Below are 18,129 nucleotides of genomic sequence, written 5' to 3'. Positions count from 1 at the left end.
AGTTATTATCCCTTAAGACTTTCACAAATTTACTCATCTCCATTGGTAGTGAGTTGTAAAGATCTTGGGTAATTTGGAAATTTTTTTGTATTTTGAAATACTGAGTATCTGTTTGTTTTTTCTTTTTAAAAAATTGTAGCTATTTGAAGCCCCAAATGTAGTTTGTAAAGTCTATTCAAAGTACATCATCATAATTTCTATTTTCTCTAAAGATAACAAGAGTTTATTTACAGTCAACAATAGCTGTGTTGTGCTTGCAAATATCAGACTTGGCAATGGGGAAGTAAATGCCAACTGTTTTGAGCTACAGTAGAGGTCACTTTGTGGAGTCTGATGTTTATGTTCAATACAGTGAACTGGTCTAGGGAGTGTTTTGTTGCTGGACTATAGATAATTTCACAATATGAGGTCGTGTTCTTTAACACTGGATGTTCCTTTATCATGCCTTTGTTTTATCGTTTAAGGGAATCTCTGAAGGGGAGAGTTTTGCTATAATTTTGTATGTCAGATTATTAATGATATCAATGTTCTTCAAAGCAGTATAGTGCCTAAAATATAAAAAATCAAGAGTTTTCTTTTCTTGAACTCAAAAGTATTAACCTAGTAATAAAATTGAATGTTCATTTAAGTACAAATATTTGGAATATCAAATTAAAATTTCACCAATTTTCATATCATTTATTTTCAAAAAGTTTATTTGTTCTTACAGAGGTTGACTTTCTAAAATTCATAGTTCAGTCATTTACGTTTCCTTATACAATGAGAAAAGAACCCTTGAAAACTTCTGAAGATGAAGCTAATTTTTTTAAGTCAGTAAACTACTGTTTGGACAGCATAAGCTCATCACATCTATAGGGGGCTGTTCAGCAATGGCTAAAGAGTACATGCTCCTAAAGGGGAACAGAAGCATACAATTATCTGTTTACTCTGCAACATTCATTACAAGTAAGGATTACATCGTATCAATAGGCTCATGTATTTCCTGCAAATTAAAAAGATTTTAGTGGCTGATATGAAAAGTTTATAAAGAAAATTTCATCCCTCACTGATATACTCATAACTTTCCACCTATAGTTTATCTGATGAAAATGGTGTAGGCAATCTAAGCAAACAGCAATTGTAACAGCTACGTTCTCTCTCACTGTCATACATATACTTGAAAAAGCACTCATGATTTCATATCATGAAAAAAGTTAAATGACATGACTTCACATCATTTGGTATGATAAGCATTGAATATATTCAGAGATATTATTGATGGTAATGTATTATTTAAGATACTATTATATGATGTCTCTTATTTCCAAAATAGACAAAAGAACCAGTTCACTCCCCTTAATGATTACTGTACATGCCATATAACATTTTCTACTAGTTCCATATTTTCCTAGGCTGCAATGTTTGTGTCATATTCAGTATTTTAATAAATAAAATTTGTTTCTGTAACTTCAGTCATAGACTTTCCAGTCCGCTTAAGATTCAGCTTCCTGAGTCAAGATCCACCTACGTTTCTGTTCCAGTCATGCCATGGTAATAAAGTGTTTCCCAGTCATTTTCAGAACATTACAATCTCAGTTAATCTTTTTTCAACTCAAGCCACACAAAAAAGTAGATTAAAAAAGGTTCTTCCTCTTTTCAAAAAAAAAAAAAAAAAGTAAAAAGTAAACAAGGGCTTCTGCAATGACTTCCCCAAGTGCTAAGAGCAGATTGGCCAGAATTGCACTCAGGCCATCTCTAGCTACAGCTCAGTCTACCAGCAGTTTCTAAGTTGAGGTGTAAAATGTATTAAATAGACCAATAAATCAGTGACCAAATTGCTCACTGTCAGAGGCAAGCTTTTTATCAGCAGCCATGCCGCTTTTTCCAGTGTGTTCACAAGGCAGTGATGTGGATTCCCATCATCCCCCTTTATTCCTTGGCAAAAAAAACACAGAACTGCCACTTTATTAGAAGATATCTTTGGTGACTCAGTGGTAAAGAACCCACCTGCCAATGCACGAGTTGCGGGTTCAATCCCTGGGCAGGAACATCCCCTGGAGGAGGAAATGGCAAATCACTCTAGTATTCTTGCCTGGGAAACCCCATGGACAGAGGAGTGTGGCAGGAACAGTGCGTGGAGTCACGAAGAGTCTGACATGATTTAGTGACTAAACAAAGGGATTGACAACTTATTAAGTAGACTTAAATCTGAGATTCAATACTTCAGAATTCTTTGGGCCCTCTCTTACTTAAATATGGGCCCTTCCCCTTCAAATGTAGGGTAGCTGCTACCATGAGAAAGGCACCTTAGGATGCTGAGAACATAAACATAAAGAGCAGAGAGAGGCCTTGGACCTCATCTAATATAACCCTCTTCACACAAAAGAAAACCGAGTCACAGGGAATTAAAATGACTTATCTAAGGTAAGTCATCTAACTAACCACCATTTTATCCCAAGTAGGTATTCAACACCTCAAATTTCAGTGGACTTTTAAATTTATTAAAGTAGCAAATTCAAAAATCTCTCTGAAAGCTTAGAGAATAGGTTCCTAAAAGCTCTTATTTCCAGGCAGTTTACAAGTGATTAATTTAAGACTGTGTGGACAGGGGAGTCCAAGATCAAGAATGAACTGTGAAACCCACAGGAATATTTCTGTATTCACTGAAGTAAAAAAAAAAAAAAAAAAAAGAAACAGCAACACAATAAATACAGTGAAAATTACATTTGGCATATCTTAAGTTAGTAATAATGGGTAAACTAGTTTTTATTTATTGCTTGCCAGAAACTTGTCAGGCACTTCCTATCGCCAATTACCATGAAAGTCATGAAAATACATGCTGTTTGGTGCAGATATCACAGGTACTAAGAGGAATAATTTCCTGTGCAGGACCGCCACCCAGATGCCCAATGTCTTTCTATATCTCTGGCTTCAAGAGCTTCACTCCCTTCTTACCATCGCTGCTTCACAAATCTTATACATCACTAGTGTTAAGTCCTAGACTTACTCTCTCAACTTCATTTATTTCTCTTATGAATTCCTTTCCTGCAATCCACTGTATCTCCTCTTTATAGCTCTCAGCAACCAGTTCCTTCTTTTTCTAATGATTCAAATTAAGAACAACTACAAATGCAACAGTCTTGTACTTGTCAGAAAAGAAAATAGAAGTAAATGCTCATACCTTTGTAACTCCTTTGTAATGGACCAAATCATTAAAATGAAATGTGCAGATACAATCCATTGTCAGGAAAAAAAAAAAATTACAAGTCAACCACAAATATACACAGAAGCCAAGGATACTGTAAAACACATATTTATTTTTCCCAGACAGTCACCTAGTCTTCAGTCCATGTAGTCGGTTTCGACTGTGTATCTTCTGCCTGTAACCTCCTCCATTCTTCCTCTTTTTTCTTTTTTCTCTTCAGTTCTTTGCTCTGACTTCCCTGCTCGCCCCAGGGTCTCACTCTTCACCAACAACAGCTACCCAAAAACTAAAACCATGGAAATCTTTGCTCTGACCTTCACCCTGGGAAGGAAAGAAGAAAATTTCCTGTTGGTGGATTTTTATTCCTCACAGGAGCAGACCAGCATCTTTCAGTTTCTCCAAAGAAAATCATTGTACAAACAGATCTTTCTACCATTCCCTTCCTAATATTGATGCCTTTTCATAATAGGAATCAGATAAATCTTAAAGATCCCCTTACTAGTAGAGATAAAAAAGGGAGAAGCAATGAAAGAAGATAAAAACTTTGTAGAAGACGGAATTGAAATTGTGAGATGTCTCTCCATGCATGATAAGTCGCTTCAGTCGTGATTCTGCAGCCCTATGGACTGTAGCCCACCAGGCCCTTCTGTCCATAGGACAAAATGTCTTCCAAAAATGTCTCCCCACGATTAATTGATTAGCTGCTCATTAATAAATGACAGCTGTATTCTTCCAGTTGATCATCAACCTTAGAATCATTCTTGGCTCATCTTTGTTTATCCCACTCCCAACGTGCCATCAAATACTGTTAGCACCCCCAGTCTTTCCTCACAGTATCTTTTACTACCGCCCTTATCTAGAGCACAACCATCTCTTGCCTACTTTATTGCAGGCAACTTCTAAGTGGGCTCCCTTCTCCTGTTCTTTCCCCTGTTTCAGTCTGTTCTCACAGCAGCTAGAGTACACCTTAAAAAAAAATAAGAAGAAAACCCCTACCCCTTCTGCTCACAAAACTCTGGTTGTATTGCCATCTCACTAACAGTAAAATTGCCTAAGCGTTTACCATGACTCTAAGGCACTTCCTGTTCTGACCCAGCCGTCTTGCTGGTCTCACCAGGCTCCTCGGGCTCCACTTTGCTCCATTTGTTCCTGTCTCTTACTGTTGCTCAAACACACAAACCAGATCCCCGCTTCTAAGCAGTAATAATCGATCACAACTGGTAATGGCTTGCTACCATTGTCCTTAGAATATTTGCATTTGGCAAGGCTTTGGCTAAAGGGAAAAACTTCCAATTAGGGACTACCGAGTCACGTCAGAAGACTGTGAAGGAAGATTCTCAAGAGGAAGTAGCCCCTCAATCACATAGCTTGATTAGGATATGATATGACTCAGACATTAATATAGTCGCAATTTCAATTTTTTTAAAGGTTTCATTGGACTTCAGAACTAATCATCTATCCCAGTTCTCCTTTTCCCATTATTCTTTAACAGTCAGAGATAATAACTTCTGCTTTTCCTTTTCATCATGCATTTAAAGAGGTCAAGCGATCCACACAGTCTTTGGGTGGAGTTTTTAAAATGCTCATTTCAGAGACAAATATTTACCTCTACAGGTAACCGGTACTAGAATAGTCAGTACCTAGAAGCCTCTCTTCTTTGTAAAGGACTATCGCCCGATCAGGTTCTCTCTGTTTTGTGCCTTTAGGTTATGAAATGTGGCTCGGGGTCTTTACAGCTTTCCTTTCCTTCACAGCAGGTGCTTGCTCGGGGCTGAAGGTGGCAGTGCCATCACACACCGTCCATGGCATCAGGGGTCAGGCTCTCTACCTCCCCGTGCACTATGGATTCCACACTCCAGCATCAGACATCCAGGTCATATGGCTTTTTGAGAGACCCCATACGATGCCCAAGTACTTGCTGGGCTCCGTGAACAAGTCTGTGGTTCCCGACTTGGAATACCAGCACAAATTCACCATGATGCCACCCAACGCCTCCCTGCTCATCAACCCACTGCAGTTCACCGACGAAGGCAATTACATTGTGAAGGTCAACATCCAGGGAAACGGAACTCTGTCAGCTAGTCAGAAGATTCAAGTCACGGTTGATGGTAAGTCCACTGTGAGCGACATGGGCGGCTGAGTAGCACGGCAGTGAGCAATGGCTTAGGAGACCAGGCTACCAGGGCTTTAGGTCTGCTCTGCAGCTTTGGGCACATTAACCCTCAAAGCCTCAGTGTCTCATGACATGAATGGCACCTCATGAGGCTTCCTGGGGATTAAATAAGAACATACATAGAAAGGATATGCACAGTGCCCAGCTAAAGATAATCAAGCAGTAAGTAGGAGTTATTGTTTGTTTGCCTGGAAACTATCAAGTATAAAGTTGCTGATGTGATGAGATGGAGAAAACTTTATTTTTCATTAGCAGAACGCACCCTGGGAAGAACCCTATTTTTTTGTCACATAAAGATTTGTGTGTTTGTGTGTGTTTTTTTTAATTTTGGTACACTGGAAGAGGATGAGATTTGCTCAATGACCACACTTGAGGAACAGTAGAAGGTGCTGGGAATGTCCTCGAAGGGAGAGTAGGGTTCACCTAACTTTCAGACATTTATTTTCCTTAGTGAGATATGTAAGCAGTGTACCTTAAAGATACTATACTATGCTCAAAGCACAACTTTTGATTTTTCCCCCTAAACCTGTCTGTTTAACAATATTCCTCTGTTTTAGCAAATGCAAACTTCATTCCATTAGTTGCACTCTGCCATCACCCTTGACTCTCTTTCTCTCACATCCTCATCCAGTCCACAAATTAGCCCTCTCAGCTTTACCTTCAGAATATGGACAGAGGTGAGTCAGTCAATCCTCACTGCGCCCACTGCTGCCCTACTCAAACCCACCATCAGCTCTGGCCTGGACTCTCCAAACAGCCTGTGCCCACTCTCACTGCTTCCACCCCTGCCTCCTGCAGCTCAGAATCCTCCTGTAGCTTCCTGTCTCACTCACAATCAAAGCCAAAGTGCCAACAGCGTCCCTCAAGGCCCATGTGATCCCTTTACATACCCAGTCCCCCTCTGAACCCTTCCCACCTCTCTTTCCCTCACCACTCTGGCCTCCTTGCTATTCCTGGAACAAGCCAAACCCTCTCATACCTCAGTGTCTCTGCGCTTGGCTGCTCACTCTACATAGATTGCTCTTCTCTCACATACTGGCCTGGTTCCCTCCCCTGTTTCTTTATGGTCTCAGCCAGAGTGTCACTTTACCTATGAAGGCTTCGGTGACCACCTTATGTAAAGTATAACCTCATTCCCCCAAACTGAGAGAGAGAGTGAGAAAGAGAGTTACTGTTTACCTTGAGTTCCGCTTTATTCTTTTCATAACACTGGACATAGTACATATTTTTGTTTCTTTTATTGTCTCTCTTCCTGGTCTAGAATACAGGATCCATGGGAGTAGGCTTTATATTATTTGCTCTTTTGTTCCCACTGCCTAAACCCTGATGCTGGCCGTTCTTAGGCACTCAGTAAATATGTGCCCAGTAAATGAGTGGAAACTGGAGACATTGCAGGGGAACAAAGACCCAGGATGTGGCAGCAGATGCCTAGAGAGGAACTCTGGGAGAGAAAAGGAGGACATTTTTTACAGTTTCATAAAATTCTCCTGGGTAGTATCCTATGTCTTCCCCCCAAACTTTTAATAGAACATCCATTCCTTGTTAATGTATAGTACAATTGGATTTGTTGAGGAAAATGGAGCCAGAAGTTCTTTATAGAAAAAAAATTTTAGGTATAGTTGATTTACAATATTATATTAGTTTCAGGTATACAATATAATAATTCAGAATTTTTATAGCTTATACTCCACTTATAGTTATTGTAAAATATTGACTATATTCGCTGTGCTGTATGATATATAGTTTACTTGTTTTATACATACAAGTTTGTACCTCTTATTTGTTTTTGTAGTCACTAAGTCATGTCCTACTCTTTTGCAACCTCATGGACTGTAGCCTGCCAGAGTCCTCAGTCCTTGGGATTCTCCAGGCAAGAATACTGGACTGGGTTACCGTTTCCTTCTCCAAGGGATCATCCCAACCCAGGGATTGAACCCGCATCTCCTGCATTGCAGGCAGGTTCTTTACCACTGAGCCACATCAGTGACTGATTTACAATGTTATATTAGTTTCATGGTATACAATATAATAATTCAAATTTTTTATAGATTATACTGTTTATAGTTACTATAAAATAGTGGCTATATTCCCTGTGCTGTGCAATATATCCTTGTAGCTTACTTATTTTACAGTGCTAGTTTATACCTCTTAGTAACCTACTCCTATCTCGCCCCTTCCGCCTACAACCAAAAGGTCTTAATAGAGCTTTAGGACCTGTGTTGGAGAAGGAAATGGCAACCCACTCCAGTATTCTTGCCTGGAGAATCCCATGGACAGGGGAGCCTGGCGGGCTACAGTCCACGGGATCACAAATATTTGGGACGACTGAAGTGACTTAGCACACATGCACAGGACCTGTGTAAAAAAATCTTTTTGGGAAACTTCCACGTCTGCATGACACTGTTAAATCCAAGTGCATGATCACAGTACCAATGTCTTTTCTAATAATTGGGTTCTCCCCGTACAAGACTTTAGACGTTACCTATTTGACTTTTCCCATATCACATATAATATTTCCATGCACCGGCATTTTTGAAACAAAAGCTGTTTCTACCTAATAAATATACCAAACAATCTCTCTTTTTAAATCATAATACTGTAAGCAAAAGCTACTCCAAACCATTTGCTCTTGCCAGGGAATATAAAGGGTTAAATTGAGTGGCCATCTTGATTTCCTCCATCTTGAGAAAGGCTGGAGCCTTCAGGGCGACCCCGCTTTCCTGCAGTTTACTTTTCAAACTCCTTTCTCCTTTTCTTTCATTTTCTCCTGTCTTCTCTGGGTGGAAGGATTGAATCTGTATACGCTCTAATGCACATTTGCCAGTGTAAAATGAAAGTGAACATGAGTCAAAACAAATTTACCTGAGAAGATGCATCAACCCCAGTTAAAAGTCTGATAGGAACGCAAAGCTAAACACTGGAACCAGTTGTCTGTTACTTACTTATCATCTTACTCTCTGTGTATGACCTGCAATTTTGCATAGAAGGAAAGTTAATAATAGGCTTTGGTTTGTTAAAGAGACTAACATGGTAGTGACTGAAATAATGCTGCAATACAAATGCACAGCAATTAAAACATATAATTAGCTTACTTACATAGGAGGAAAAGTAAATGGTGAAAATACGATCCTTTAAAACTTTCACTTGATACTCCCAAAGTATAGTATGTCTAAGCTTTGTATTTTGCAGATAGTGGATAGGAATTTGTGTTCACTACATCTATCCCAACCAATTGCTCTTGGGATAGCAGGACAAATCAAGAGAGGGGAATAACCATGTGAACTTTGCCTGTGAGAGTAAACCTTTATGGTGCTGGGGGAGCACAATGAACAGGAAATAAGGAAGCTGATGTCCTTCACCACTAACTGCATTATCTATAAACTAAAGGTTTTCATTACAAAATTCTTGAAGATTAAGTTCTAGAATTGGTTATCTCTGCTATAAATGATATTTTTATATCATCATTTTCTATTTGTAATGACTTTTTATCCTCTTCTTTACTTCCTGATCTGTCTACATTTAAAAAGTACCAAATTTTGGAATCATTTTCCTAGGATTTAAAACATGTGAAAGATCTCCTAGACTTTAATTATAACCCTGGGGTGACAAAGATCATTTCTTTCGTTTTGATGTTGCAGATCCTGTCACGAAACCAGTGGTGCAGATTCAGCCTTCCTCTGGGGCTGTGGAGTACGTGGGAAACATGACCCTGACATGCCTCGTGGAAGGGGGCAGCCGGCGGGTTTACCAGTGGCTGAAGAATGGGAGGCCTATCCACACCAGCTCCACCAACTCCTTCTCTCTTCAAAACAGCAGCCTTCATATTGCTCCAGTGACCAAAGAAGACATTGGGAATTACAGTTGCCTGGTGAAGAACCCTGTCAGTAAGATGGAAAGTGACATCATTATGCCTACCATATACTGTAAGTTTTTAAAAATGTATATATATTTATATACCCCTGGAGAAGGAAATGGCAACCCACTCCAGTATTCTTGCCTGGAAAATTCTATGGACCGAGGAGCCTGATGGGCCCCAGTCTTTGGGGTCACAAAAGTCAGACATGTCTGATCAACTGAGTTTTCTTCTGGAAAGTTTTCACCAGAGTAGTCACAGAGAACATCATACCAGGTGTCATTTGGTTTTGACCATTATTGCAATGCAGTGCTAGCTGCAGTTATACTTCCTAGGCACTGTCTTGTCATGAAGTATAGTTACTTGCACAACCCAGTTTCTTAAAGATCCAGTTGAGATACTGGTCTTTTGAATATATTCTCTTGACTCAGTGCATTCTGTGACCTTATTGCCAATGAAACATAGAAACCTCAATTTCAAGAACCCAGAACCATGCGGAAGGCACTGATTTATTCACCCACAAGGAGGGAGAGTTGTTCGTCATAAAATGGGGCAGGGATGTGCTCTGGAGCTGACCACTGGGAGAAAGACTGTTCCCAGGTTATATGTGGGTAATACGGCCCAGGGTATGGCTAGTCTCTCTGCCCATTTTCTCAGCCCCATTTTTAGAGGCAGGGTGCAGAGAGGATCACAGAGAAGACAATTACTCTGCAGCAAGTTATTCAGCTTCCCAGCGAATCTGTAATGATTTCAGGTTTCTCTTTTCTTTGGTTCTTTTTTCTGTTGCTGTAGTTGATATTGTTATCATTGTGACTTTAATCTCATGTACAAAGTTAAGTTCACCAGACTTTTTAGTTCATGTCGTATGATCATCATCAACCTGTGCAAGATCTCTCTTGATCGTATTACTTTCCCCCATCCCCTCTACTCTGCAGCACCACCTCTAGTATGTCTAGCATTGCATCCTACTTTCAGCCTCTCGTGAGGTTTCTCAGCCTTCACCCTAATGACGTTTTGACTGAACAACTCTTTGTTGTGGGTACTTGTCCTTTGCATTATAGGATGTCTAACAGCTGCCTAGCCCCTACCTGCTACATACAAGTAGCACCCTTCCCCTGAGTTGTGACAACTGAAAGTGTCTCTAGACATTGCTATATGGCAATGAGTGCAGGAGAGAGGGAGTGGTTTGTGCAAAAGCTCCCCAAGTTGAACCAATGGCTTATCACATTGGGAAGCCATCTGATCGGTTACCGTCGTAGCTTACTTAGTGCACGGCCACAATAGCAGTATAACAAAACAAACAAGGCATGGCAAAGGAAAACTTCTCACCCTGTGGCATGAGGGTGAAGGGTTCAGCTGGTTGAACCACAAGGGTAGAATTAAGCCTGGTAAATATATCTACTCCCTCATCAAACATATCTCCATAATGCTCAGAAAGGCCCTAAAGACTGTTGTCTAAGTGCTTAGGAGGTAGACAGACCTAAGTAGGCAATGGGTTCCGTCACTACATATGTGACCTTAAGAAGTCCCTTGACCTTTCTGGGCCTCATCTATAAAATGGAGATGGTTAAAACTACTTCCCTACAATAAATGAAATCCTGTCTGAAAAGTAGCCAGTGACTGACACCAAGCAGGCATCCAGTAAGTGGAGGCTGTTTGTGTTATCAATACATCTGTCTTCTGTTTTCTTCAATAGAAAATTGATAGTCTTTCTTGAGAATGTGTGTTATTGATTCTTTGAGGAAAAGCACCAGCATACGTAGGTTTTTTTTTTCTGCTAGATCAAGCTTAACAATAAAACTAAGCTCCAGAAATGTGGTCGGAAAAGCAACTTCGGGGAAGTGTAATACAGTGGTATGATACAGGTATACAATAAGATCTGCTTCATTAAGCAAGATTAAGATAAGAAAAATGGAACCATTGATTCTTTTAAAAAATCTTTTAATGTGTTTGTTGGCTGTATCTGGATTTCAACAGTGAACAAATGACAGGTTAGGATAATCAAAAGGACTAAGTACAAAGATGTGAATGGGATGTAGGAAAAACCCAAAATGTTACCAATAATACCTGTTTCACCTAGATCCAGAAGAACAGGAGCAAGGAGAGGTTACTGAAACCTTGAAAAGTAAAATTCCATAAAGCAGGGGCCTCTGGTGGAAAGAAACAGCCAGAATGAGGAAAGGAACAAGGAGAACAAATATCTTAGCCTCATTTTCCTCCCTCATTCTAATCTTCTGCCAGGACTCCCCAGTGGCCAAATTCACCCAGAAATCAGAGGGAACAGGAACACTGCACAGGCTAGGAACGTGAGATGCTTGTTCTTAAAACTGGAAGCTAGCCAATATTTTAGCAGAAGTGAGATAATGTGACAGTGAAATATGTGAGAATGTCATAGATACTGTAGGAGTGCCTACAAAGGAGCATAGTATAGGCACAGAACTCTGGAACGGAAGGCCTGGGTTCAAATCCTGCTCCTACTGCCTTAGCTCTCTTGTGCCTTAGTTTCCTCATCTATATAATGGTGATAATGATAGAAATACCTCTCAGGTACCGTTATGATTCGGATTAAATCTATTACTGTACGTAACTTGCTTAGAACAGTGACTCAGTGTGAGTTGCTCAGTCATGTCCGACTCTTTGCTACCCTTTGGACTGTAGCCTGCCAGGTGGCTCTGTCCATGGAATTCTCCAGGCAAAAATACTGGAGTGGGTTGCCATTCCCTTCTCCAGGGGATCTCCCCCACCCAGGGATCGAACCCGGGTCTCCTGCATTGCAGGCAGATTCTTTGCCATCTGAGTCACTAAGAAAGCCCCACAGTGACAGGCCCATAGCAAATAGTATATAACTGTTGGCTACTATTATTAGTACAATATTATGTGTCTTTGGGAATTCAGAGAAGGAAAGCATTACTTCTAGCTAGAGAGAAGGCTTGTTGTAGGAAGTAACATTTGAGATGGATCTTGAACGATGGATTTGAAGGAGGCAAGGGGAAATTTTTGGAAAAACATTTCAGGCACTAGGGATAGTAGGCACAGACACTAGGCAGAGGGCAGAGTATTTGGTAAATGGTCCAGTTTGACTGGAGTATAGGATACAACAAGGAATAGATACAGCTTCCCCACTCCCCTCTGTCAGAAAATGGAATGTTCCTTTGAAACCTTGTATGAATCAAAATGGTGCAAAGTAAACAAGCATTACCTTATGACCTGCAAAAAGTGAGTCAAAATAAAACACAGATGCCTGCAAAGTTCAAAGCTATGGAGGCTTGATGCTGAGATGCTGAGTGTAGTTCCCTGGGAAGGTGCTTAGTGGCACCACTTTTGCTGCTGGGGAGCCCACTACCTCTAAAACAGTTCCTGAAAAACAAACTCTGAATGCTATTTTTCATTTTTCATATTTTTCTCGAGAAAGCAAAAGTCCTCTCCAGACTTCTCTCAGTCAGCTAAAACAGGTATTAATCCAGGTCTTTTATAAAAGCTAAGTGGCATAAGCAGAGCTTTGAAAAGCAGAGTCAGATTGCAGGGAGCTTTGAACACCAGGCATCATTTGGTAAACAATGAGGAAAATTATTTTTTAAGCAAAGCTCCCAATTTTTTAAAAGAATATTTTATAAATAAATATTTTTATATTTATTTATTTATATAATAAATATAAATAAATTTATAAAATATAAAATATTTTATAAATAAATAATTTACAGAATATTTTATAAATAAATACATAAACATATTATAGAGTAACTCAAGAAATGTTTGTTTAGAGAGCATGTTTTCAAAATAGATCACAAATGTCATACAATTATAGAAAGAATATATATAGGAAAGGAAAAAAGGGAGGTAGGATGTATTTTATTAACCTATCATAGCCTCCAATTAAATAAATTTATATTAAAAAAACCTATCATACAGAGAAAAAAGTCACCAATTTTGAGCTACATTCAGTAATTAAACACATCTAGATCAGATCAGATCAGTCGCTCAGTCGTGTTCGACTCTTTGCAACCCCATGAATCGCAGCACGCCAGGCCTCCCTGTCCATCACCAACTCCCAGAGTTCACTGAGACTCACGTCCATCGAGTCAGTGATGGCATCCAGCCATCTCATCCTCTGTCGTCCCCTTCTCCTCTTGCCCCCAATCCCTCCCAGCATCAGAGTCTTTTCCAAAGAGTCAACTCTTCGCATGAGGTGGCCAAAGTACTGGAGTTTCAGCTTTAGCATCATTCCTTCCAAAGAAATCCCAGGGCTGATCTCCTTCAGAATGGACTGGTTGGATCTCCTTGCAGTCCAAGGGACTCTCAGCATTTTTTCCAAAAAAGTATTGTTCACATAGAAATAGAAAAAACTTCATACATTGTATAATTCAGCATTAGTGTAGGGGAACCCAAAGAGGATTATCTGCTAGTCCAACCTAGTTCAGAATTCAGTGTCTCAAAGATGAGCCAGTCCCTTCATGCAGAAAGAGGAGAAATTATCAATGTATGAAAGAGCATAAAGGAAGAAGGAAATTACAGTTTTTCACACACACACAAAAAAATACCAAAACACCACTCTTCAAACAAATTATATAAGATTTACTGCAATCACTAGTTATATTGTGTTAAACAATGACATTGTTTTTATAGCTAAACTTTTAGCTATATTTTTATAGTAGTTTTACATAGCCTTATATTCAGATAACAGTGTGAAAATATTCTGTCTGCCTTAAAACACAGAGAAATGGACTTACAAAGTATAAACTGTGACTATCTGCACGACTAGCATTGAATTAGAGTCAAAAATTTAGATTCCGCACTGTTAGTACATATGGTCATATTCTTGACTGAATAAGGTTATTCTGACATAAATGTAAACTTCCATTCAACTCCAGGGAGCACAGACCTAAGCATTCAAGTTACCTGAACACTGTGAAAGAAAATGGGAGCAGACAAATGAAATCAAATCTAGGACTATATAGAGACTTCTCCTTACATTATTTAGGATGTTCTTTATTATTTGGTCTAAACGATTTACATTCCCATAGAAAAGGTACAAAATGGAAAACAAGATATTAGACCAGCCAGATATCATCAACTAAAAATTAATTCAAAGAAACAATCACTCAGTGTAATAAGAGACAGCATAAAATTGGGTTGGAGCATTCTTTGTCCACTGATGAAAACCTGATCATATTTTGTTTGGATGCAGACTCCATTAAGTTCTGTGTCCTCTGGAGAGTATAGCATTTAGCACAGTGTTATGAGTCTAAGCTGTCAGTTCAAACTGCCTGCATTAAACCTCTGGTTCTGCCGTCATTACTCTATACGTCAGTTTCCTCCTCTCCTTATCAACACTGTCCCAGTGTAAGACTAAAGCCTATCTCTAGTGGAACGGGGATTATGTGAGATTTTTATGTGTAAAGAAGGCAGTGAATGGCACATAGGAAAAACTCAATAATATTAGCTATTTTGCTTTTCCTCTTTTTTTTTCTTTTCATTTGGAGCCCAAACTATGCTGATGTAATTGGCAACATGACATCAAGAAATCATGGGAAACCTGGGTAATTTAGAAGATACCTTCAAAGAGAATACTGAAGGAATACTTTGGAAAGAACTTTCTTCCCCAGAAATTACCATTATTTAACACATTTCATTTTTCTACATGAAAATATTTCCTTAAATGAATCCTTTTTATCTTGCCATCTATTTACCTATCTCTGAACTTTAGCCATAAATTTAAATGAAAAATTCCTGGGGAAAATTTCATAAGCAATTACAGATACATGAAAATGTCATTTGCATGATCTTGAAATACACTTTTGTTTTGCTATATAGTTTACTTTAATCTGACAAAGTAAAAATATCGAATAAGATCTTTCTTTCAACATGTACATGTTCATGTTCATGCCCTAATCTTATAATTATCACAGAAAATGGTGTTACACAGTGTATAAAGTATTTAAGTGGAAGGAAAACCATAATCACTGATAAAGGCTTTAAACTCCTAAATTTCCTTTCCTTTCCTGTGTTATTTGAAAGAATTAGAATATCCCCATGTGAATAAGTTCGGATTTTATAGAACATATCTTTTATTTATAGACTGAACTTTCTTCCTTGCATTCTTTTTAGACATAATCTATGCAAACCTCACAGAGAAATGCCTGTCTTGAGTAAAGACTAATGGTGGGTAGTTGAAAGAAGAATGTTTAGAAAATTTTGCCATGAGTTCCACTTATACATTGTGAGGATGAATTACCTAGATGATTTAAGAAAGATTTTTTTTTTACTCTTACTATGTAGTAATTGTGAATAGTGTTAACATCTTCTTGATTATTTTTGCATTTGAATGCAAAAATTTTCACTGGGTCAACATCTCATCTTCTTGATCTTCACTTATTCACTCATTCATTCATTTATTCACTCATTCACTCATGGTTTGATTTGATTAAAAAAATCAAATATCATGGTCTTCTTTGCGCTAAGCAATTTACTACCTATCATATACCCCTTCATAATTCACAGCCTTGTCATGGCAAAGGGGCATGTATAACTCACTGAACCTATGGGCCATGCTGTGCAGGGCCACCCAAGATGGATGGATCATAGTGAAGAGTTTTGACAAAATGTGGTCCAATGGAGGAGGAAATGGGAAACCATTCAGCTATTCTTGTTGGGAGAATCCTATGAACAATATGAAAAGGCAAAAAGATATGACCCTGGGGATGAGCTCCCCAGGTTGGAAGGTGTCCAATATGCTATTAGGGAAAGAGTGGAAGGCAATTACTAATAACTCCAGAAAAAAATGAAGCAGCTGGGAGAAAGCAGAAACAACACTCAGTTGTGGACGTGTCTGGTGGTGAAAGTAAACTCCAGTGCTATAAAGAACAATATCGCATAGGAACCTGGAATGGTAGGTGCATGAATCAAGGTAAACTGGATGTGGTCAAGCTGGAGATGGCAGGATTGAGCACAGACATCTTAGGAATCAGTGAACTAAAATGGACAGGAATGAGTGAATTTAATTCAGATGACCATTATATCTACTACTGTGGGCAAGAATCCCTTAGAAGAAATGGAGTAGCCTTCATAGTCAGCAAAAGAGTCTGAAATGCAGTACTTGGGTGCAATCTCAAAAATGACACAATGACCTTGGTTTGTTTCCAAGGCAAACCATTCAATATTACAGTAATTCAAGTCATCAAATGTAATCCAAGTAATCCAATGCCCCAACCATTGATGCTAAAAAATCTGGAGTTTAATGGTTCTATGAAGACCTACAACATCTAGAACTAGCACCAAAAAAAGATGTGGTTTTCACCATCGGGGATAGCAATGCAAAAGTAGGAAGTCAAGAGATACCTGAAGTAACAGACAAGTTTGACCTTGGAGTACAAAATGAAGCAGAACAAAGGCTAAGAAGAATTTTTCCAAGAGAACACACTAGTCATAGCAAACACCCTCTTCCAACAACGTAAGACATGACTCTATGCGTGGACATCACTAGATGGTCAATACTGAAATCAGATTGATTATATTCTTTGCAGCCGAAGATGGAGAAGCTCTATACATTTAGCAAAAACAAGACCAGGAACTGACTGTGGCTCAGATATGAGCTCTTTATTGCAAAATTGAGGCTTAAATTGAAGAAAGTAGGGAAAACCAATAGGCCATTCAAGTATGGAGTCCCTTATTATTATACACTGGAGGTGACTAACAGATTCAAGGGGTTAGATCTGATAGACAGAGTGCCTGAAGAACCATGGATGGAGGTTCATAACATTATACAGGAGGCAGTGACCAAGACCATCCCAAAGAAAAGAAATGCAAGAAGACAAAGTAGTTGTCTGAAGCTTTACAAATAGCTGAGGGAAGAAGCAAAGCAAAAGGCCAGGAAGAAAGGGAAAGATATACCCAACTGCAATAAACTGGTATACAATTAAAAAAAAAAAAGATATGCAGAGTTCCAGAGAATAGCAAGGAGAGATAAGAAGGCCTTCTTAAATGAACAATGCAAAGAAACAGTAAAATGGGAAAGACTAGAGATCTCTTCAAGAAAACTAGAGGTACCAAGGGAATATACCATGCAAAGATGGGCACAATAAAGAACAGAAATGTTAAGAACCTAACAGAAGCAGAAGAGATTAAGAAGAGGTGGCAAGAATACACAGAACTGTACGAAAAAGGTCTTGATGACCCAGATAACCACGATGATGTGGTCACATCACCTAGAGCCAGACATCCTGGAAGGTGAAGTCAAGTGGGCCTTAGGCAGCAATACTGCAAACAAAGTTAGTTGAGGTAATGGAATTCCAGCTGAGTTGTTTAAAATTCTAAAAGATGATATTAAAGTTCTGCACGCAATATGTCAGCAAATTTGAAAAATTCAGCAGTAGCCAGCGGACTAGAAAAGGTCAGTTTTCATTCCAGTTCCAAAGAAGTGAAGTGCCAAAGATTGTTCAAACTACCATACAACTGTGTTTATTTCACAGCCTAGCCAGTTTATGCTCAAAATCCTTCAGGCTAGGCTTCAGCAGTACATGAACTGAGAACTTCCAGATGTATAAGCTGGGTTTAGAAAAGGCAGAGGAACCAGAGACCAAACTGCCAACATTTGCTGAATCACAGAGAAAGCCAGGGAATTCCTGAAAAATATCTACTTCTGCTTCATTGACTATACTAAAGCCTTTGAGTGTGTGAATCACAACAAACTGTGGAAAATTCTTAAAGAGATGGGAATACCAGACCACCTTACCTGTCTCCTGTGAAACCTGTATGTGGGTCAAGAAACAACAATTAGAACTGTACATGTAACAACAGACTGGTTCAAAATTAGGAAAGGAATATACATCAAAGCTGTATATTGTCACCCTGCTCATTTAACTTCTATGCAGTATACATCATGCAAAATGTCAGGCTGGATGAATCTCAAGCTGGAATCAAGAT

The 18,129-nt window shown here is 39.0% G+C and overlaps 1 protein-coding gene across 1 annotated transcript in view; it reads left to right on the top strand.

The window, feature by feature from the left end:
- HEPACAM2 (HEPACAM family member 2) overlaps positions 1–18,129 on the top strand; it is a 48,033-nt gene that overhangs the window by 1,378 nt on the left and 28,526 nt on the right. Inside the window, exons 2-3 of the mRNA XM_055589443.1 lie at positions 4,942–5,292; positions 8,996–9,280. Coding sequence (XP_055445418.1) covers positions 4,942–5,292; positions 8,996–9,280 — 636 coding nt within the window. The remainder of the gene's footprint in view (positions 1–4,941; positions 5,293–8,995; positions 9,281–18,129) is intronic.

This window comes from Bubalus kerabau, chromosome 8, assembly GCF_029407905.1.
Source record: "Bubalus kerabau isolate K-KA32 ecotype Philippines breed swamp buffalo chromosome 8, PCC_UOA_SB_1v2, whole genome shotgun sequence".
NCBI classification, from domain to species: Eukaryota; Metazoa; Chordata; class Mammalia; order Artiodactyla; family Bovidae; genus Bubalus; species Bubalus kerabau.
This window is presented reverse-complemented; position numbering and strand designations above follow the sequence as displayed.